The sequence below is a fragment of the Tachysurus fulvidraco genome, chromosome 12 (genome assembly GCF_022655615.1).
Source record: "Tachysurus fulvidraco isolate hzauxx_2018 chromosome 12, HZAU_PFXX_2.0, whole genome shotgun sequence".
NCBI classification, from domain to species: domain Eukaryota; kingdom Metazoa; phylum Chordata; class Actinopteri; order Siluriformes; family Bagridae; genus Tachysurus; species Tachysurus fulvidraco.
Window position 1 is genome coordinate 13,311,808 of NC_062529.1, and position 22,636 is coordinate 13,334,443.

Consider the following 22,636-nt stretch of genomic DNA (forward strand, 5'->3'; position numbering starts at 1 on the left):
GCTTGGTTTACATATTTTACTACATATCTTTTGTGCATGAGGTTAATGAAAAGCTCAGTCCACAAGAGGGCAAGTCAGAGTTAAAACATCAGCCAGGTTTAAACGAGAACATGCAAGTGATGTGTTGTTGTCATGCGCTTTTCCTGACAAGAAATAGAAATCCTATATAAAAGTAATTACTGTACACATTGGTAATCCAGAAGACTCAGAATATTAGCATATGGAAAGTACTTCCAGGTGGTTTGTTAAATGTAGATGCTGATTGTTTTTTGTACTCAGAAATCATTTCAATGTGAGAAAATTGTTATGATCTGTTTGACATATTGCTTCTAATACACTTTAGAAACAGTAAAATAAGAGCTTACAGTTCACTCCACTGTAAAACATGATAGCCTGAGTTCATTCATTCGTTCATTCATTCATTTTCTACCGCTTATCCGAACTTCCCGGGTCACGGGGAGCCTGTGCCTCAGGCGTCATCGGGCATCAAGGCAGGATACACACACACTCTCACACACTCACACACTACTGACAATTTTCCAGAGATGCCAATCAACCTACCATGCATGTCTTTGGACCGGGGGAGGAAACCGGAGTACCCGGAGGAAACCCCCGAGGCATGGGGAGAACATGCAAACTCCACACACACAAGGCAGAGACAGGAATCAAACCCCCAACCCTGGAGGTGTGAGGCTGTGAGTGCTGATTCAGGGCTGATTTTAGTTTTTTTCCCTGATAAATTCCCTTGTATTGAATTGTCGATTCTTTTATTTAAGAGGATTAGACGAGTCGAGTGACAAGCCGTGTCCTACGCTGTACGGTGAATGCTGTTTGAATAGAATTCATCCAGCATGTCTCTTTCTCTCTCACCTTTCTTTTTAGTTACCTTTTTATTGGTTCATCCAGCTGTGTGGAGCACAGAAACACATCCACCCTGCTGAATAACTACCCTCGCTTATTAGTGAGCCACTGAGCAATGGTGTGTATCTCCTCCACTCAGCTGAGAATGTGTGTTCTGACTAGTCACGTGTCGGACCTCAGACTCGGCTCAGTCCACATTCAGAGGCTGTGAGATGTACAGGGACAGCGGTGAACAGGGCGGGTCAGAGGGACCATGTATAAGCGTGCACAAGCCCTGATTATAGACCTGACACACTTTCAATCACATACCCGATTCCTTGGAAATTGCAGGAAGGCCAACTCTGAGCATTTTATAGAGTACAATGCACCTTGTGCAGATTAGTTACTCAACATGTAGACGGGAAAAAAGCATATAGTTTTCAAAGAATGCCTGCTACAGGGGTAATGAAAATGGGCCAAATCTCCATTTGCTTCTGCAATATACACAGCCGTGGAATGACATAAAAAAAAAATCCCTGTTAGGATGTGGAGGTTGATGAGTGTGTGCGGGCTTGTGTGTTTACTTGTGTGTTTACTTGTGTGTTTACTTGTGTGTGCAAATCAGTGTACAGTGATAGTGGAGTGGAGCTGGACATAAATGACACGCTTCATACCAAGAAGAAATCTATGTGCTAATGACAACATAATATTGTGCTAATGATAATAATATTAATAATAATAATAATAATAATAATAATAATAATAACAACAACAACAACAACAATAATAATAATAATAATAATTTACTATTAATAACAATTATTGTTATTCTTGATATTATTATTATTATTATTATTATTATTATTATTATTATTATTATTATTATTATTATTATGTTAATAACATTAAGAATTCTACAATTATCAATTAAATAACTATAAGACAGGAATGCATAAAAAAAGTAAAATAAAAAATAAATAGCTCTGGTTTCCGTTATGAAATGAATGCAGTTTCAATACGAGCGTTTCCCCCCAAGCATAACAGCAAAAATAAATTATTACAACACATGCAATGGTACAAAAAGGTAATAATCAAATCCAGAGCTTGCTTTTCAGTCCTGTGTCGAATTACAGTGTCAGTTTCATTAAAAATCCTTTTTTTTGTTTTGTTTATTTATTTATTTATTTTTTACAAATTTAAGAAACATCAACTACAATCAAATAAGATAAAAAGCTGAAATAAACGCAGACAAACAGCTCTCAGAGGAAGTAAGACAGCAGGAGCAGGCTTGTGTCTGCAGAGTGAAGTGCACAGGATGGGATATACAGCATTAAGAGATCAGCAACATGCCGGAACTAAACAATTTAAGGCAGAGGTGTTTAATCTTATCCTGTGGCTGCAGGTTTTCCTTCCCACCAATCAGGAACAGCCCATATTTAACACGTTGATCCCAGCCTTCAGTCGACTATCAGGTGTGGCTCCTTTGTGGATAAGATAGAAGGCTTTAAATGTGATAAGCTGTACAGGCAGCCAATGTAAATGAAATAAGACCGGGGTAATATGACATGTGGCACACAGAACTCTGTAATCTCACAGAAAACGAGTAATGAAGCGATCAAGCCGATATGAATCCATCCCCATTACAGATTTCCATCTCAACATATCAGCTTTCCCTTTTTACAGCTTCTGCCACTTCGTAGTGCCCATGAAGGGCCCTTCACCAATGAAAGCTCTTTAGTGTGCGGATGCAGGAGTGTAAAAAAAAAAAACCATGAGAGGGAGTTCAGATTAGAGCCGGCTCAATAATTATAGCTCTGCTATCAGTTCCACAGCAACACAACATAAAAAAGAGCCCGGGCTGCTAATCATATGTCTCTAATGGAACATTTGGCAAAAATTGCGGTTAAATCACAGATTTGAAAAATACTCTGCTTTCATTAGCCAATAAAAATTCTAGTGACCAGGGTCGATTCAGTCTGAACACCTCTAATGTGAGCTAATGTGTTCTAAAGCTTTGAAGTAGTTTTATGTGACAGCAATTACATCAAGGGCTTCGGATCTGTGATAAACAAACATACCGTGTTGCAGAATTTCAGCTTTGCATATTGATTTACTCATAAATAAATGGCATATTATATCGTGTAAACTTGTCACATGTTATCAGTGTCACTTGCCATGAATTATTATTTGTCTGGTAATTTATTTTGTATTTTATAATTGAATCAGAGTTACTCATGTTCTTTCCCATTGCACATCTGCTTACTCTGTTTCCATCTACTGTAATGTTATATTGCTTGTTCACAATGTCTGCAAAGTTTAAATCTTCACACGTGCCGGTTAATCAACTCGCATTCATCCTCTCAATGAAAACCAATTGCATGATTTAATGAGTATGATGTAACGTGCATTCTAATGTGCTGAAGGTGTGTAGTTGTGGGGAGGTGGGGAAGGGTCAAGGGTCAGGGGTCAGCTGTTTGTATAGCAGTATCACGTTTAAGAGCTTTTCCACATTTCTCCACAGCGACCCTTACTGGGAGAGGCCAGCTAATGCCAGCTCGTGTTCAGCCACTAGGCCCAAGACACTTCACCTCGGAGGGCAACAACATACCTCATCACCATGGTAACTCCTCCCCTTCTCCCCTTTCTAAGTCCCGCCCACTGGTTTTCCAGAGCTGATAGGATGTTCACATACACATACATACACACACACGCACACACAATTGATAACAAAAAATAACAAAAATTGTCAAAAAAGTAAACCTGTCATTATATCTGTTACTTTAACAGCTCTACACTTGGACTGAATACAGAAGCTGAGATATTATGTAAGGAATAACACATGATAGACCATGCTGTTATACACAGATAATACCTGCCTGGGGTCGGGATGTGGCACAAAGCAGAAGCCCCTACACTTTCTCAGTGCGTTATTTTTGCATAACAGCACAGTCTGGAGTGTGTTTTTCTGCTTATACCATAACGATTTGCCAACACTTAATGAACTTGCCAACAGTTAATTTATTAATGAACGACACGTCACGCATTATAGTTAGATTTAATGTTGTGGAACATCCAAGTGACGAGTTAGTTCCTGTTCTCTTCTTTGTGAAAGCTGTGTCTTTCTTTACATCTCTCTCTCTCTCTCTCTCTCTCTCTCTCTCTCTCTCTCTCTCTCTCTCTCTCTCTCTCTCTCACACACACACACACACACTCACACCCACCCACACACACACACACACACACACACACACACACACACACACACACACACACACACACGAGAACCGAGGAAACTAAAGCGGTGTTGTTATTTAGAGCGCTCAACACCAAGACATCCTGTAGTACCTTTACTGTTGTATGAAAATAATGCAGATCTTCTAACCAATCAGATAAAGCATTCAGCTGCACTATGGTATAAGTGTAATAACACATGACAGGTCGTGATGATATATGAAAATAACGCATGCTGAGAAATATTCAAACATTAATATTAACCTGTTGTTTAGGTTGCAGCCGCAGCTACAGTACCTGCACGCTCCATTCAAACCTTCTGACCAATCAGATTTGAGATGTTGCTGAACATACAGTGTATGCTTATTTTTATCCTACTTTCCTGTACAGACTGATGTTTGGCAGAAATATATTTAAATTAGCTATGCTAGGGTTGATTTTTTTTGTCACTTTCTACCACACTAGACCACATTTACAGCATTCAGCAATTTCTTGTTTCTTATAGAGTATGAAGGGCGAGAGAAATGTATTTTATTTATTTATTTTATTGGAATGATTTGACATAAATCTATGAACCCGACCCTGAATCAGTGGCATTTTTAAAAGCAGGGTGAATAATTCTCCTCACATTTCACAAGGACACAGTTAATTGATCAAAAACAAGTATTATTGCTTCTGAGCAACAGCCGTTCAAGTGACTTATTCCACACCGAGGGAAATCCAATATGTAATAGGCTTATTAAGGCTAGTCTTATTGCTCAGAGAGCTGATAAACGATGGCCTTCTGCATAAAGACGTGGCACTTTACGCTCACTGATCTCTAACTCATAAAGATTACAGCGCAGCTTTGTGAGAAGTGACGTCGTTTCATATTCTCCAAGGAAATGCTATGTTTTATTTACTGCGTGTTTTATGTTTACGGAGCTTCAGCAGTACAGTAGAATCAGACAGATTTGGGAATATTCAGTGCTGCTAAAACCCAGCACCGTTTGATGGATTGAAGGAATGAAAGCACAGGGGCATTGGGATTACTGTCACACTGACTAAAGAGGATTTATTTATCACTTTCACAAAAAAGCCTCCTCTAATAGCTCATCATGGCGTGTATTTAGTATTATTAGTACACCCACCCTGTGCTCCTGATACACTAACTGCCACAGTGCATAACAGAGGATCTTCCTGTACTGTCATCAGTGCCTATCATCTCTCTCTCTTTCTCTGTGTCTCTATCTATAACACACAACACACATACTCAGCCAATCCACGCTTTAATGCTTTACATGTGGCATAATGCCACTAAACAGATTTTCACCTTTTATCCTTCTCTGAAAGCGTTCCAGTTAGCAAAAGCACAAGGCCAACACCGGCGCCAAGCTGCTAAACACCACATACTGTAAGCAGCGTGATATCTCTAGGTCAGAAGTGAAACATCCTTTTATATCCATTTTATAGACAATTTGTAATATGTGCATAACTATACTCATTTAATCCCTCTTTCATTTCTCTGTTCTCTTAGAAAGGGTTTAATTGAGGAAAAAAGGTTGGCCAGAGAAAAAGGCTTTATTTGTCTCATGTCCAATACAGCATGCTTCGATTCTTCGTTCACGTGTTCCAGCTTGTTAGAAAGCTGACGTCAGCTGTGATACAGCATCCCAGGAGCAGAAAGGCTCTTACAGCCTTGCTCAAAAGTGGCAGATTGATGATGCTGGAGCTTGAACCTCTAACCTTCTGAGTAGTAACCCAGAGGTTTGAACCATTGAGGTACCATTCGCTCTTACAGGAAAGGAATGAACAGGGGAGTGGTATAATGCACAAAGCAGAGGACCAGATCTGAAGTCTTTTAGTAACTCTTACAACCCATGAAATTTGCCAGTGCAAAATATCACGAAAATATGAAAGCATCACGAAGCGCATCCGGCGTAAAACCTGTGCTAAAATCAAAATATACTGTACAGATTAGATGATCTGCAGCGGTGACCGCGAAGGACAACAACAACAACACAACAATATAAAGCTGCCATTTTGTATTTAACATAATTACAGCATTATACCTAGAGCAACGTTTAGAAACAGAATTAATTTCTTCTGACCAGTGAGGATTGAGCTGGCAGCAGTGCTGTGGTGTAAAGAAGAAGATGTTGTTCCGAATCAGTACAGATTTGACTGTTATCTCATACTTATTAAATTAACTACATATCTATGTTCATTGTTCAAGGATTACTGTTAAAAAACACTACACTATAATCTAGAAATTTCCGTTGACTTTAACACAGCAGATTGATTGCTTTACCAGATAGTCTGCACAATAACCTTTCACGTATTGTACATGAATACAGTCAATCTGCTTGTATTTTTATTGGCCCGGCTTTACACAGGATAAGATGGCACTGTATCAGACGCTGCTGTCCTGCTCACTTGAAGTGCTTTACACACACAGACGCACACACACACACACACACACACACACACGCACACACACACACACACACACACACACAGTGCTGATGCTGGTGAGGGCTGGCCTGTGTGCTGCGGTGTCCTGTTTTTGAAGAGACAGAGGCAGAAATCCAGCAGGGTTATTTAGTTTAAGTGCTGGTTGAGCAGGCTGTATGGGCCAGGCTAAAATGGAGATAAATGGCCATGTGGAGGGACGGCCATCTCTCCCGCAGCAAGGGGCCAGCGAGGGGCTGAGGGGCTGCCGCACACCTGTCTCTCCTCGTTACTCACACGCAAGCACACACACAAACACACCGGTCCACCTTTCTCAGGTCTGACGAGACCTCTGTCCCCATACACAGCTAAACATGCACTAGGATTAAGCTGTCTGCTTTCATCTCACACACACACACACACACACACACACACACACACACACACACACACACACACACACACACACACACACACACATCTTGTACCACTCGCTCTTCTTTCTCTCTTCTTCTATCTTCTCAAACATATGGTGATGGATTTTATTTTACTGTCAAAACCTTTTCCTGCACAATGCTGGTTTACATATTGTAGACACCCCACAATTAATATCTATTGCAGCCGTGGAGAGAGAACAACAGCACAGACACGCTAATGTCAGAACACATGTCAAGGAATCTTGGGCCATTCCTCCAGACAGCACATTTTAATCTGCTTTATAAAGACCACCAAACATCAACGGCCCACCACCGCCATATTTTACAGGGACAGTGCATCTATTATTTTCACCAGAAGATTTCATTTTCGCTAAATGGTGGTGTTCATGGGCAGTATTTTTCTTTGTGATCTTATCTGGTCAGAAATTACAATTCCAGTTGTAGTTCTAATGTGCTTTTGGACTTTTAGATTTGACCTGCGTGAATCATAATATTTATACCCAAGTGAAAGAAACATTCGAGTGCAATAAATTTTGCCACAAGTGGTTTGAGAGAAATTTCTAGAAGTTCTTAAGATTATGCTATGGTTGCTTGTAAAATGAAAGGAAGGTTATTTTTCTAATTATTTCAGTATAAGATATTAAAAAGTTCTTTCATTGTTAGATATAAACCTATGCCCTTGTGTCATTTCATTTCTAAATTAAAATGCACTTTTAATAAGTAGTATTTCAAGCAAAACTAGTTTTTATAGACTTTTAGAAGTGAACTTTAAGAAAAGCCTCCCGAATGAAGCTTTTATATATTCATTTTATTTTTCTTGGTACTTCTCGGTCTTTTTATTATTTCATTAGTTCATAATCTTAAAGTCTTCATTAGTCTTACGAAATAGTAAAAAATAGAAAATATCCCAAATCCTCCTAGAAGTAGTTATTATTCTGTAACGAAAATTATATATATATAAAGCGTGTGCAATTGAGAAAATGCCATTGCTGCAAAATTCTGAGGTGTTTCGTAACATTTTATCTCTGTGTAGTCTGACCCTGGCCTGCACTCCATCACCTCAGCTTTGTGTTGTTTTCAGATATGTGTCTATTATAGAGAGGGTAAAGCTTTGAATAACATTTTGAGCTTTGCATGTCTCTGTCTTAGGCCAACATTAGTCTACTTCTGAAGGAAGAAACAGACGATTAGAGAGAGAAAGAGAGAGAAAGAGAGAGAGAGGGAGAGAGGCCTTAAGACTTTGGTTTAATATAGTGGGTGGCAGGTGGCCTGCTTTGCCTGAGGAGGCTCTTTAGGGCATGACAGCTCGGAAAAATGCATAAATCCTCCCGCTTTCTCTTATCTCCGTCCGTATTTAGTTGCCATGGGGATTTTATTTATGCAGCTCCAAACTTCCATACTTCAGGTTAGACGCAGACATTTCAGCCATTGCTTGCTGTCGCTCAGGAGGACAGGAACTCAGGCTCAGCAAGAAGAGTGTGTTTCATCCTTCTTTCAACAACCACGCCACACACACACACACACTCGCCCGCATGCACACACACGCACACACACACACACACACACACACACACACACACACACACACACACACACACACACACACACACACACACACACACACACACACACACAGTTATTTGCATGATAAGAGAAATAGAGAGAGATTTACAGAATAGGAGACAAACTAATAAACAGCAGAAGCTTTGTAACACTAATGTAAACAATCCAGTGTATTAGCCTTACCAGGATAGCACTGTTGTCTGTTTAATTCTTAAAATTGAGACATCTTTGTGCTTTACAGTGCATGCTTTCCATGTTCTGGTGCGTTCATGTCCTAACATTTGACTTATTTTCATACTGGCAAACAATACACAGCCAATTTCAGGGTACAGTACAAACCCACTGCCATTATCCAATGAAGCACTTACAGAGAAACTTGTATTGTGTGGAGCATGAATATTTGTCTCTGTCTTTAATTTACTGTGTCATTCTCCTCTCTCTCTCTCTCTCTCTCTCTCTCTCTCTCTCTCTCTCTCTCTCTCTCTCTCTCTCTCTCTCTCTCCCCCCCCCTTATATTATCTCAGTGGAAAGGAGTGCGAGTTGGACTTTATTTCCGTGCTGTACGGGGTGTGAGAGGGTTTACACTGTGCTTTATATCCCTCACTGTTGTGTGCTGAACTCATTGCACTTAACCTCATCCAGAGTAGCAGGCTTATTTTAACCAAATGAGCAGGGCACAATGCGACGGCGCCACTAACGTGCTCCTGCACCCAGTGAACGTGCTAATGGCTCAAATATGGAGCACATTAGCATGAAATGTCAGCGACTATGAGGCCGGTTGTTAAGCGCTTTTGTATTGATTTGTGATGACTGTATTACGATGGCTGCTCGTGTTCCCTTTCACTTCACTTTCTGGAGAGATTGTGAGCTTGAGAGCGGATCTGTCTCTCTGTTCCTGATTATATCTATTTTCTTCGTTCTTTTTTCTGTGGCGAGAGTGGCGAGGTGTGCAGAGTGTTATATTTTGAACCTTGTATGAGATTACATATATATTGTATATATAGGTGTGTGTGTTTGTGTATCATTGATGAATTCTCCTTTCCTGACCTACTTTCTCTTCCTGAAAGACGAGCTATATGTATTTCTGTTCTGTTCTGTTTTTCTATATTCTTTTAGTAAAGGTACCTACATTCAATTATTTAACCGTTTCTTCCCGTTTCTTTGTCTCAGCTTGTGTAAATTATGGATGGTATAGATTTCCTGGAGAAAAGAGAAAGAGTGGAGGTAGGGTAGGTGGTGGAGGAGTCTGGCTGTGTTCTCTTGGGTGTGCTTGAACAGCGGGGGGTTTAGCTGGCGTACCCTGACCCCGTCTGCTCCCTGTCTACAGGACGATGACTCTCTGTGCCATGTACGCGCTCCGTTCCTGCCCGCTTCGTGACGCAATGACAGCTTTCAAAATGCAGGACGCTTGCTGATGCGAGAGTCGAGCAGGTGCTGGTTGGAGAGAGGTTTGATGCCACCCTTGCCCTCCCCTCATGTCAGTCTCAGTATCATGGCCCAGTGACACCGATAACAAACATCAGAGCTCCAGCGTCCTCTCAATCACCAAACTCTTGACTCACAGGCTGAGCCGTTGCTGGGTTAGACTCACTCAAAGCTTCCTCATAACCAATAGTAGACAGCATACAGTATGTAAGAAATAAAACACAATGAGGTATGCTGTTAAAGGAAAATAATCAACAACAGGTTTTTTTTTTACAAGCCTGAATTTTATTCTATTACCATAACAGCGTGTGCTTTATTTCTCTTATGCCACAGCATTTTGTTTGAATAATTAATGAAAATATTTCATGCTTTGTATCTGTTTACTGTAGCATATTTAAAGTTGTGGAATGTCCACAAACCATATGAATTATTGGTATCACTTATGCTGTAACAGCTAGAATAACCTTACAGATGTTTCCGTTGAATGCATAAAAGTCTGGAGGGGATAACATTCCAAACAGGGAATGAGAAGGCTACTACACACTTTCTCAGAAACATTTTTTCATTTTTTTGCTGCTCATGCTGCGTCACAGGTGGAGGAAAGCGCTATCCGACCCAGTCCTCATGCAAGAGCTCACAGATGCCTGTGATTGTCTAATGTTGTGATTGACAGGAGAGAGACAGAGAGAGAGAGAGAGCATGGCATCTCTCCCACCCTGACAGCATGGCCAGTTTTGTTCATTTGCACTCCGGTCTTTTCAGGAGCGATGAACAACTTCTAACCAATCAGAATCAAGCCTTCAGAAGCGCTTGATTATTTAATTGTCTTCTTCGTTTCTTTTTTCCACAGACTTGCTCAGGCTCATGCTTTTACAATAAATGCTTAAGATGCACAAAATAAAAGATACATGAGTATGTGTGTGTGTGTGTGTGTGTGTGTGTGTGTGTGTGTGTGTGTGTGTGTGTGTGTGAGAGAGAGAGAGAGAGAGAGAGAGAGCAGTTATCACCATGAGTCCAGTCTCCAGCCCTGCTATACACACTGCTGCCTCTGAGTCCAATCCATGCAGAAATACCCTCAAACTTTCAGGCGAAACGCTTCAGCGAACTTCATAATAAGAGGATTTGTTTGTTTCTCAACTCAACATGTGCAGTTATCCACTGACAGCACTACTAATGCAACCCGAGACCGCAGACTGTTCTGTAGCAAATGCTTAAATTAGCATGTACATTCTTTAATAGCATATTTAATCTGAGTCAGTATTACAGCACAGAAAACATCTTCCCTGAAAAAAAAAAAAGAAAATCAATTAACAGTAGCCAAACTATTTGTCCTTGCATGCTCCAGATGCAAATGAGTGTATATTATTCATTTCTCTCTGTCCAGCACAAGGAAGCCTGAGCAAACTTTTGCATTTCTTTCTCTCTTTTTCTCTTGCTCTCTCTCTTTTTTTTTGTAAATTAAGATCAAAGTCATATTAAGTTCATCCAGGTCTGTGTAATCTGTAATTCAGCCCGGAGCAACAACATTCTTTAAGTGCGGCATTGCTGCTGTCTTTAGATGTGGACGGCAGTAATTACCCAGCTGTTGCTGAGGCATGATTGACATGTGGATTCGGCACAGTCCATGTGCACAATTCATGAGCTGCATACCAGCCATAATTAATTGATTCATATGCCTGTAAGCATTTTCTAAAATATTAACAAGATAAGATTAAAAAGGCAGTCAGAGCCGCCTGGGTTGGAGCGCGCTGTCTGAATCGCTTATTGGTTACAGACGCTTTTTTATTTACAGAAGGTGATGCTTGTCTGTATAACTGTGTACTGTCCGTTTGCACCGACGAAGGTGGATTGTTTTTTTCCCCTCACTATTTGGTTAGGCATATTTTTTCCTGCACTGGCCTGTTTTTGACACCTGAGCACAGATACACACTCATTCAACATTCTCTTTTCACTCCCAATGTGCGTGTGAGTGAGCCTGAGTTTACATATTACATCCTGCTCTCCATAATGACTGTGAATTAGCCCCAGATCTCTCCTCTTCCCCTTCCCTCTCTTTCTCACACACACACTCACACAAACACACACTATATGCACAGCAGCCAGCTTCTCTTCTCTATCAGATGGAATCATGGAGAGAGCGTCGGACGAGGCTGCCAGCTCCTGACAGCTAGTCACCTTGCAGGTCTCGCCGCTTGTGTCATGAATAAACATGGCTACCAGCGGTGCTGTGCTGGAAAAGCACGCTGGCGCAGGTAATGGCCTTTTTGAGCCGTGAGAGCACCCTTCTCCTACTCGGCTTAGCAACATCCACAGTGAGCTGCGCTTATTAAAGCCAGAGAATATCACAGCTGCCATGACATACAGTGTGGAGAATCTGCTCTCCGGCTCCCGCTTTGCTGCTTGACTTTATCATGGCAGCAGAAGTACTGATGTTATTGTGCACTCACTCAATCTGAACTGTATGTGAGCTCTTATTTAACCCTCATGTTCTGCTTGCTGCTTAGCAGCGTTGACCCCGCACTGCTCTTTCGGGTTTATCGAATTTTATCACCATAAAGATGATACGCTGAAGATTTGGACCTGATGTGCAAGTTAGGACTTGCACATATTTTGGTGTCTGACTCGTGGGTGTCTGACTCGTGTACAGAGAGTGAAAAAGAACAGTCACCTTTTAAGTCAGGATCTCTTATGAGCCATCTTTATCGGATACTTATTTAATTATGCTGCTGTAAATGGCCTGAATATCTTTCATCAATGGGACACAAAAAGAAAGTTTTAAAGAATAAAATTTGTTAAAATAAAAACCCTTTCCAGGTCTAAAGCTTTAAAATGGTTTTTCATTATCTGAAAATTTCCATTAGCTACATCATAAATACACAAATCAAGAGATGATTTAATGAGCAGAACATTATATACATGCATTAAGTTAAACATAATGTCTAATGGGTGATTCAGTAAGAAGACTTTAATTTATTTACGTTATTTAATCACCTTTAATCACCCAAAAATACACAAAAAAACAAACAAACAAAAGTATTGCTGCAGTCATTTTAGTGTAAGACTTCCTGTTTGAAGTTCGGAATAGTTTTAGATCGTACCTTTACTACAGCTGCGTTATCATGAATAAATGAACAACAAAGTAAAGGCTTCTCTTGCTAACAGCATAAATTTGTAAATAGGAGATGGTGAATGCAGCTAGCTGTGTCAAAACATTCATTCTCAAGCATTGAGCTGTTTGCATTTGCTTTTGCTCCACTGCTCAGGTTGATGTAATTATCTGTCAATCTCGCTAACTACATCACTGTGTAAATAGAAGCGCTGTTACTGTAAAAGGGGCGAGGTTAAACATATCAGGCCTGAAGTGAAGTTAAAAAAACTTTTTTTTTTTAAATTTACTCCAAGGAATATATTAGCTCTTTCATAATGTAAACAATGCAGGGCCTCAGTGATGGAGCTTATCTAAGGGGTTTTTTACACCTGGTCACTTCATGCGTTTTCTGTGATCCGATAGCTATCTGATGGTAAAAAGACCAGGTGTAAATGCCCTCCGAAAGGGTTTCGAGACGGATATAAATCCGATCGCTCAAACCACTTCAGGAGGTGGTCTGGGACGCATTTCAGATGAAACTGGACAGGTGTAAATGCATGTGGTTGTTCAAGCCACATACGTCAGCGCTATACTCCTCCCAAACGGAAGTAGGTCACTCGCAGGTGACTCGCGAGTCGTGCATTGCGCCAGAAACAAATATGTTTTCCCACCAGCGCTTTCACCTAGGTCTATCGTTGGGTCTTAAAATGCACTGCAGCGAAAATGCAGAAAACAGTAAATGCTGTTTTTTGTAGCAACCAAATACACCAAAGCGTGTTCCATGTCAATTACCCCGGAAATGAGGTAAAATATATTTGCATATTGGGCGGGAGTAGAAAGATCAGATTGATATCCGATTCGCCAAGACGCATTTATGTGGCCTAATGTAAATGGAACAGTTTTAACAAATCAGACAGCTATCGGATCAGAGAAAACACATGAAGTGACCAGGTGTAAAAAGGCCCTAAATGATCACTTTGCGTATACAGTGTACAGCAGACATCTGTGCGTCTTATTCCTATTTGCTCTGTTTCATTTATACAAACCCAGGACTAATTTTTAATGCGTTGTTTGATGAAAGTGTCTCTTCTTGAAGCACATGCCTGAATCCATCCTCAGGCGATGCTCACCAATCTAGTGGACTTCAGACTGAGTGCATTTGAACTTCTAAGAAGCCCACAGCACATGCGCTCTCACTTTTAATTAAAAGTTAGAAATCATGTCATTACAATGATTAAAGTCAAAACGCAACTTTGGAGAAATTAAAATGTGGCAATCGAAGACGAGAATCAAAATCAAACCACTTATTTTGTCCAGCAAATGAGTTACCTTGTCTGACTGCTCCGAGTTTCTCTAATGGCCGCGCCCATTAGCAAGGCACACCGGCACAGATATAGGGATTAATCATGCTTTTATTCCTGATGGCTGCAGAAAAGCTAGACTTCATAAGATTGAGATAAATGGTGATTAACTAGCATTCTCAGCTGACTTTTTTTTTTTAATCTTACTTTTTTACTTTTCCTTGTTTTTCTGTTAAGGATTGAAGCCTCTGACTCTAAGCAGACCATCTGTCTTTTATTGTTGGCATCACTTTGTTGTCCAGTCATCTGAACAACATTTCTGTTTCTATTTTTTATCAATTATCTCAATAAAAATACTTGCTATTCCTTTGTAGCAAATTATACAGGAGTGAGGAGAAAGAATACAAGTACGTGTTTGTCTCCGAAGCAATGCTAACTAAGGGTTGGTTAATCTGTCGATTAGTGCGTTTAGCATACTGTTATTTTTTTCTCTTCCTGTGCCGTGCGAGAGGACATGCTGAGTGACCGCGTCTGTGGGAAATGAAAAGCGAGAGCTGAAGCCTTTCATTGTGGGCTGCTAAGAGATATGGTGTGTTCCCATGTGCTATGTCTTCGTCCTCACACGTGTGCTATCTCACACATTCTCGCCATCTTAGAAATTTGAGGCAATTTTCTCCCCCGCTGCCGGCCGGCTTTCACATCATTTCGCCCAATATGGCTGGCTCCTGGCTGAATAGTACACAACTATTGATGGTATTAGGTTTGTAAAGGCCCTCATTGTCCACAGCTTTAAATGGCGAGACAGACTGGAGGTGATTTCAGAAAAGAAGCAGTGTATTTGCCTTTTTCCTACAGTCAGTTTGAGTGAGCCGTGAGGACGCGAGTCATTTCAGATAAGTCAAGCGAGGGAAGAAAATAACATGCAGTTTATTTTATATTTGAAGCAGAGTGATTAGTAGCCATGCTGTCCTGAGACACATCGGACATCTCGCTCTCTCAGACTACTCCATCATTCCGGCTTAGTCACACGGGAACTGATACCTCTTCCATGTCAGAGTTCTGTTTACTCATTTGTTTGGCTTCTTAATCATATTCAGGCAAAATCCACAGGACAGATTTCTCTACAGATCCTCTCAGGCTGGCAGCACTTATTGAAATCGATATCTGGGGTTTTTTTCTGCATAGCTTGCATAAGTGATCAGAATGATGATCGTTTATCCTAAAACTCTTAAATCTTTAGTCTCTGACAGATACACCATCGCTTTAACTGTAACAGTGTCAGTCACTGTTGGGGCCAGGAATTTTGAGGACGGAATATATAGACCATGATACATATTGTACAATACCATGAACTTTATTACACATTTAAATGTAGTGCACTTTTTATTAACAGCTGATATGATGATAAAAACTTCTACAGAATATCTATAGCAAAACAATTTTTTGTGTTAAATAATTTACTTTTGTGAATGTTACGTTATGTTACGTATTGTAAAAAAAAAATGCCTTGAGAAATGTGATATATTTTTGTCACATCACACAACTCTAGTCAGTGTGTCACTGGCAAAGTAAAGAAGCCTTCGCTACTGGGTAACGTTATTTCTATATTTTCATTTAAAAAAATGTGGTTGTGATATATAATATAAGGAATCATTAACCATACTGAGACTTACTTGTTAAACACTTTAGATCCATGTTGCTTATTTCATTTTATCCGTATAGAGTTTTTATCTATATACAGTGCTATTAGTATTATTTATTGATAGTTTTGTCCCAAGTTCCTTTCAGATTAGTTTATCCTCCTGTGTTTAAAATATTGCCATCCACCAATTTCATTCATTTATTTCCTTTTGTTTGTTTAATTGTTTCTTTTTTGTTATAATCTCAGTGAAACTGACGACACAAGCCCACTCTGAGTGTGTGTTTGTTGGGATACCTGCCCCCTCTATATTGAGGCATCGTCATAATTTACCGTGTTCTTAATAACGCACAATGGGCTTTTAAGAAAACAATTGCATAATGACCGTGCTCTATATCAGATTCGAAGTGCTTATTAGAGCCTCATAAACTCACACGCCTTGCACTCAGGCTCTGAGATGGGCAGTGAGCTCCATTTTGGAAAACCGGAGAGAGAGAGAGAGAGAGAGAGAGAGAGAGAGAGAGAGAGAGAGAGAGAGAGAGAGAGAGAGAGATGTACACAAATAGATAACTGTGATACACTCTGAAACTATAGGTTCTTCAGTGGCCACTTCATATAGGGTTCTCATTTGAAACACTTTTTAATGCTTCGTTTCAATGCTTGAGTAATACCCAGGACTGATTCTGGACTCGTTTGCAAAGTGCTAGTCAGACGGATAATCTGCTATTTAATCACCTTTTTTTTCTTTGGGAACCAACATTCAAGCAGTAAACAGGAAAGAATAGGGGTTGTGGTAGCTCAGTGATTAAGATGTTGGACTACTGATCAGAAGGCCAAGAGTTCGAATCCTAGGGCCACCATGCTACAGTATCACTCCTGGGCCCCTGAGCCAGACCATTATCCCTCAGCTGTATAAATTAGATGAATGTCAGTCGCCTAATGCCATGAATGGGAATGGATAAGAAAGTGTTGTATAATGTTTAGCCATGCTCAAGACATACATGACATCACTCTCAATGCAAGAGTCAACTAATTACAGAGATCCAATGCGATGCAAGTGTCACATTCAATGTGTATTACAGTCCTATGAGATGCAGATAATGCCTTACTCATCTTCAGAATGTCACACATCTCCCTAGAGCTATCTCATACCATTATTTCCTACTTTTATTATTTTACCCTGTTCATCATAGTGCTGTAAGATACGTTACTGTGAGTTGTCCCCCAGCTCAGACTGTCTTGAGTGATAGCTCCCCATCACTGTGATATTGAACTGGTCAGAAAAGCAATAACGGTGCACTGGTACAGAGTAGAGCTCCTCCTTAGCCAGCAATATCCTCTGTGGCAGCAGTATGATAATAGTATATATGATATTGTAGGGTCAGTGAAAGTGGCAGCAGCGTGTTAACAATACGAATTCTGATTAGAGTTCACGTCATTTCTGTGTCTCTCGCATCGTTATCACGGAAGCCTGAACCAGGACACCGATATGCGTGCAGAAAAAGAGGTAAACACACACTCGGGAAACGAACATGCTACTCAGCTAAATAAAGAAGAGTGTGTGAAAGTATTGTAAATCGAAAAATCTGTGCTTGTGCAAAATGTTCTTCCGTCAGCAGAAATCCACAGCATGCTCTGATCCAGTGTATCAGGGTTAATTCTTACACAGTGCTTCTGTGCAAACTTACCATGACCGCTGCCTACACAGAGAGAGAAAATGCAGGTGGGAGCAATATCCGAGACATATGGAACATCAGAGGCAGGCCTAATCTGGAAAAAGAACAGCCGTTAAACAAGCCAACTTCAATAACAAGTTGTCCAGGGTGCATTTTTCATGATTATTGTTGTTGTGGAGCAGGTCATTGTAGCTCAGGCTGAAAAACTGTGATGATAAAACACTCCCCCTGTTTCTCTTCCTCCCTCTCCCTTTCACTCTTTTGTTGTTTTCCTAAACAATGATTATCATCAGCAGCAGTAGGACACCAGCCTGAATTCGGAGCATGTTCCAAATCAGGGCAATCTGAGGGAAGCTCTGCATTGAGCATCAATTATTTAGCTTCTGTTGCTTTGTACAAACAAGCTCCCCTGGTGGAGAGACGGGTGCCTCTCCACAGCCAATTACTTCCAAATGTTCCTCTCATTTATTATTGAGTAAGGAAGTCTCGTACAGGTTGCTGCGTGCCTGACCCACCATGGAGTCCATTGTGCAGCGCTTTGATCAGGACAATGCTGTCTGGTGTGGGACGTGGGGTGCACTGTACGTGCTACAGTGCCCTGGTTTTAGCACGCTAGCATGTGGAAGATTAGGGCACCAGGGTTATGGTTGCTCCATAGGTCTCACTACTGCAACAAACCATGCTGGATAATTAGAGCGTTAGTACTGTGGGTGGTTTGTTTCCCAACATGCCCTTCTACTAGACATAGGGCTTTCCTTATACTCCTATGACTGTTGTTTTCTGAACAATGCTGCAGAACCATAGGAAGTGAGCATGAACCACATAAATAGGGTTTTGTTTGATTATGGCCTGCATTGCATGTTGCTTTATCATGGATTTGGCCATTTCTTGTGATGTTTATATGAACACAGCCTGTTTAACCAGCGCTGTCACACATGTTTTTTAAATTAAGCCAGTCTGCTGCTCAGCAAACACAAATGTTGCCAGTCAAAATTTCTGCTTGAAAAGCTCTGAAGGTTGACTCTATCAAACGAATAAAGACCTGTCAAATAAAGACCTGTTTTTCCCTTTATGATTATGTGTCACAACATCTACCATATATGCCATACATGTCACAATATCTCCACATCTTTTAATCATCAAACATATAATTATCTTTTTTTAATAGTGTAATTGTATGAATTTCTGTACAAGTGGGTTCAAATTTGGTGGTACATGGGAAGATGTGTCTGTCGGTCAAGATGGGATGGCATAGAGAGAGAGAGAGAGAGAGTGTGAGAGAGAGAGAGAGAGAGAGAGAGAGAGAGAGAGAGAGAGAGAGAGAGAGAACCATCTCATTCTCTGTTTCTCCTTGTTTGGCCAGAGGCCAGGAAAAGAGGAGTGAGCTGTCCAAAGGATTTGGGGAGTGTGTGTGTGTGTGTGTGTGTGTGTGTGTGTGTGTGTGTGTGTGTGTGTGTGTGTGTGTGTGTGTGTGTGTGTGTGTGTGTGTGTGTGTGAGTGTGTGTGTGAGTGTGTGTGTGAGAGAGAGAGAGAGAGAGAGAGAGAGAGAGAGACAGAGAGACTGTGGAAAAGGGGTGGGGGTGTACAGGAGGAGTTGTGCTGGGTGCAAGCCTTGGCTCAAGTAATTGTGTGGCTCCCAGGTGATGGAGGCTTTTATGCCATTAACCGTGTCTGTCCTGCCGCCGAGCGTGCCAGCTCTTTAACGAGCCAGTGCTGCTAATTTCGGGAACTAATACTGAGTCGTTTCACTTCGCCGGGCCGCCCACTGCAGGTGCTGCTGAGATGGACAAAGTGAGAACGTGAGAAATGGAGAAGCAGAGAGAGAGAGAGAGATTGAGAGAGATGAGTGTACCTTTGCTTGTCATGGATTTTTCTCTCTTTTCTTATGATTGAGCTGTAGTCGTTATTAAGAGATATTTTTACCCAAATGAGGATGGGTTCCCTTCTGAGTCTGGTTCCTCTCAAGGTTTCTTCCTCATATCATCTCAGGGAGTTTTTCCTTGCTGCCGTTGCCTCCAGCTTGCTCATAAGGGATAGATATATAGTATTTTAAATTTTAAATTAATATTTTAAAATAAATTTAAAATTTTAAATGCATGTATTTATTTATGTATTATTTTTATTATTCATTTTATCATTATTTTTATTAGTATATATATATATTATATTTCTCTTCTGTTTATATACTTCTGTAAAGCTGCTTTGAGACAATGTGAATTGTTAAAAGTGCTATACAACTAAACTGAACTGAATAGAGAGAAGACGCTGCAGCGCCTCAAGTCAAGCCTAGTCAAGTCAAATCGGCTCGTTGTGGCACTGCCTCTGTCATGAGTTTTGCTGCAGCTGTACCCCTGGCCTAGTTGTGGTGTGCTGAGGGCAGCTTTACAAGCCGCTGAGTGAAGTGTGAAGCCTCTCTGAGGGGGTGGGATCTATTTAATGTGTCTAATCTTCAAGAGGGAAGACTGTACAGGGAGCTTGTGTCATGTTCCAAACCATTGCGGCTGAGTTGTTGGTTGTGTTCGGTTATTAGTCTCTTGGAACATTTCCAGCCTGGACTTAGTCCTTTCTGTCTGTTTCTCTTTAACTTGGTGCCTGGGGAAAGATTTGGAGACCCGTGTAGTCCGTCAATACACACAGCCTGGAGGTGTGGAGTGAGTAATTGAACATTGCATCAGAGCTGAGCTCGTCCTCGTTTTCTAATTCTTTTATCAATAAACGTAGCCAAGAACCACCTACTTTTACCAAAAGAGGCTGTTTGGCTGACATTGTAAACGGCCAAACAACAATCAACTGATTAAATCTTGTTTAGAACAGCACTTTGTGTCATGCTTCAAAAGTTTGTGAACTGCTGAATAAAAGTGTGTGTATGTAGAGAGCCAATCAGATTACAACCTTTAAGATTCGGAGTCTCCCAACCCTCTTAGATATTAGAGTCTGAGCTATAGGCGAAGTGTCGAAAGCCGGGATTAAGCAGAACCTGTTCCATGCAAAGCAGTTTCTGCTTCCTATAAAGTGTTGTTTACTGTAGGTATTTTGATGGATATTCACGGCCTCCTTGTATTAACAGATGCCCCATTATATCCCGGCGTGTAATGCTTGTCCAGCCTCTGTTGGCTTGATGCCTTAGGTGAGAGGCAGTAAACCAGATTTGGCACACTACTCTTCTTTACTGCTAAAACACAAAGGGAGCGGGTGGTTTGTGTTAGCAATTCGGCTTTTCAGGCATCACTCTCGCCATGTAATCGCATTGCGTCTGGCTTACCTGTGCCGCCCCCAATGGGTTTATTCACGGCTAACGGGATTTGGTGTGCTGCAGAGCTCCACAGAAGCACGCCGCTGCCTCGGCTCTCCACTGGGCTCATAATTACACACTGACAGGACATCAGTACTGACAAACTCTCCCTCTGAACACACGAACGAGGACTCACATCCACCTAGCGTATGACACAAACACATGCCAGTGCTTTACACTAATCGACTTGCTTGGGCAAGTTACATTGTTAATGTTGGTTTTTTTTTTTTTGTCTTCTGCCTCTATACACTGTGACATTACAGATGTGAGATATACGATAGCGAGCAGATTAATGTGACAGTCTTATAGAGGAAATTCATATAGAGCCATGCTAAGGAAAACATCTAAACATATTCGAAGTATCCTGATTTTCCTGTGTTTTTTCTACAGCATTTTAAGCTCTGACCTTTAAAAAGCAAATGATTTAAGGCTTAATGTAAGAATTCTACATGTGAAAACCTACTAATAAAGACACCATGTGAAATGATTCTGAGTCTGGATCCAACCCCCAAAATCTGTAGAATAGAGCAGAACAGAGCAGTAAAAGGTGTATGTGTTGTACTGTGTGTTTCAGCTGGGATGTTTGTATGGTGTATGGGTGTGGAAACAGCATCTCCTTTGGGGAAATAGGAAGCGCTATATGGATTTTTCCATAATAAAACCTGGACTGAGTTTTGTCTTCAGAGCAGTTTCACTCTTCCTAGGCAAGCTGCTAGATACATTTGAAACAATTCCTAAAGGGAGATTGGACCATTTCTCAAAAAGAACAACCTCGCTATGATATCGAGCAGTTGGGAGCTGGCATTCTGACTTCCTCCGAAGAAAAATGTATCCAGATGTAGAATGTAGAGTAAAAGAGACCTCAAGACACCGTTATTGGCTCTTTTCCCCTGTGTACTCTAAGTTTAAAGATTTGTTTTCTCACTCAGTGAGGTCATATTTTTTACACAACGTGTTGCAAGTTTTTTTTTCCTCCTTTCATTTCAGACTTGCTGTCTACTGCTTAGACAACAAGCTATTTATCTTTAGTCCTTAATGGCAGTTTTAACAAAAAAACACTGCTGCACCGATGCACTGAGGGCAGCAGTTCTATCTGTCTTCTATCTATCTCCTCTTAAGCATATATGAGCTCGCAGATGCCAACAATTAGCTATTGTCAGTATGACTAACAGGGAAGAGAGTGTGTCTCCAAGCCAGGACACACCTAGAAAACCTCAGAACAATCATTTTCACACCACTTAGGACCCTGACGCTGATTTTAGATCTCTCAGTATTGTCTCATGCTTGATATTAATCTGTTACTGAAATCCTCTTATAAACCAAGCTCGCTCTCTGTCAATAAACCAAATATAACTCGGCATACAATATGTCACCGGAAATATGTTCACTGTCTGATTCTAGTCCAGCAGGTCAGTATTAAGTATCTATAGTTCTCTAATTGTCATTAACAGTGCCATGGAATACACTTGATTTAAGGCATTTAAAGATATGACCCATATTTTCCTGGCCATTTCTTTATTTGGTCCACTCTGTGTACGGCGACTGTAAGGTCACGATTTGACAGATCTTCTCTGAAGCTCTGACATCACTTTCACTTTGTACATGTACCACAGTGACCTTTTCATCTGACAGCCTCTCTTTTGTCTGGCCAATCTGCTCGCCTCAATGCTCTTAACAGCCAATCGCACACACTACAGGTTCAGAGACACCACGC

The 22,636-nt window shown here is 40.8% G+C and overlaps 1 protein-coding gene across 3 annotated transcripts in view; it reads left to right on the plus strand.

Moving 5' to 3' along the window:
- Nucleotides 1–22,636, plus strand: part of LOC113659486 (neuronal PAS domain-containing protein 3) — a 218,132-nt gene that overhangs the window by 55,114 nt on the left and 140,382 nt on the right. For 2 of the 3 annotated variants that reach the window (XM_027172293.2, XM_027172295.2), the window contains exon 2: nt 3,362–3,460. The exons of the other annotated variant lie outside the window; for it this stretch is intronic. In XM_027172293.2, the coding sequence (XP_027028094.1) occupies nt 3,362–3,460 (99 nt within the window). The remainder of the gene's footprint in view (nt 1–3,361; nt 3,461–22,636) is intronic. 3 annotated transcript variants of the gene reach the window in all.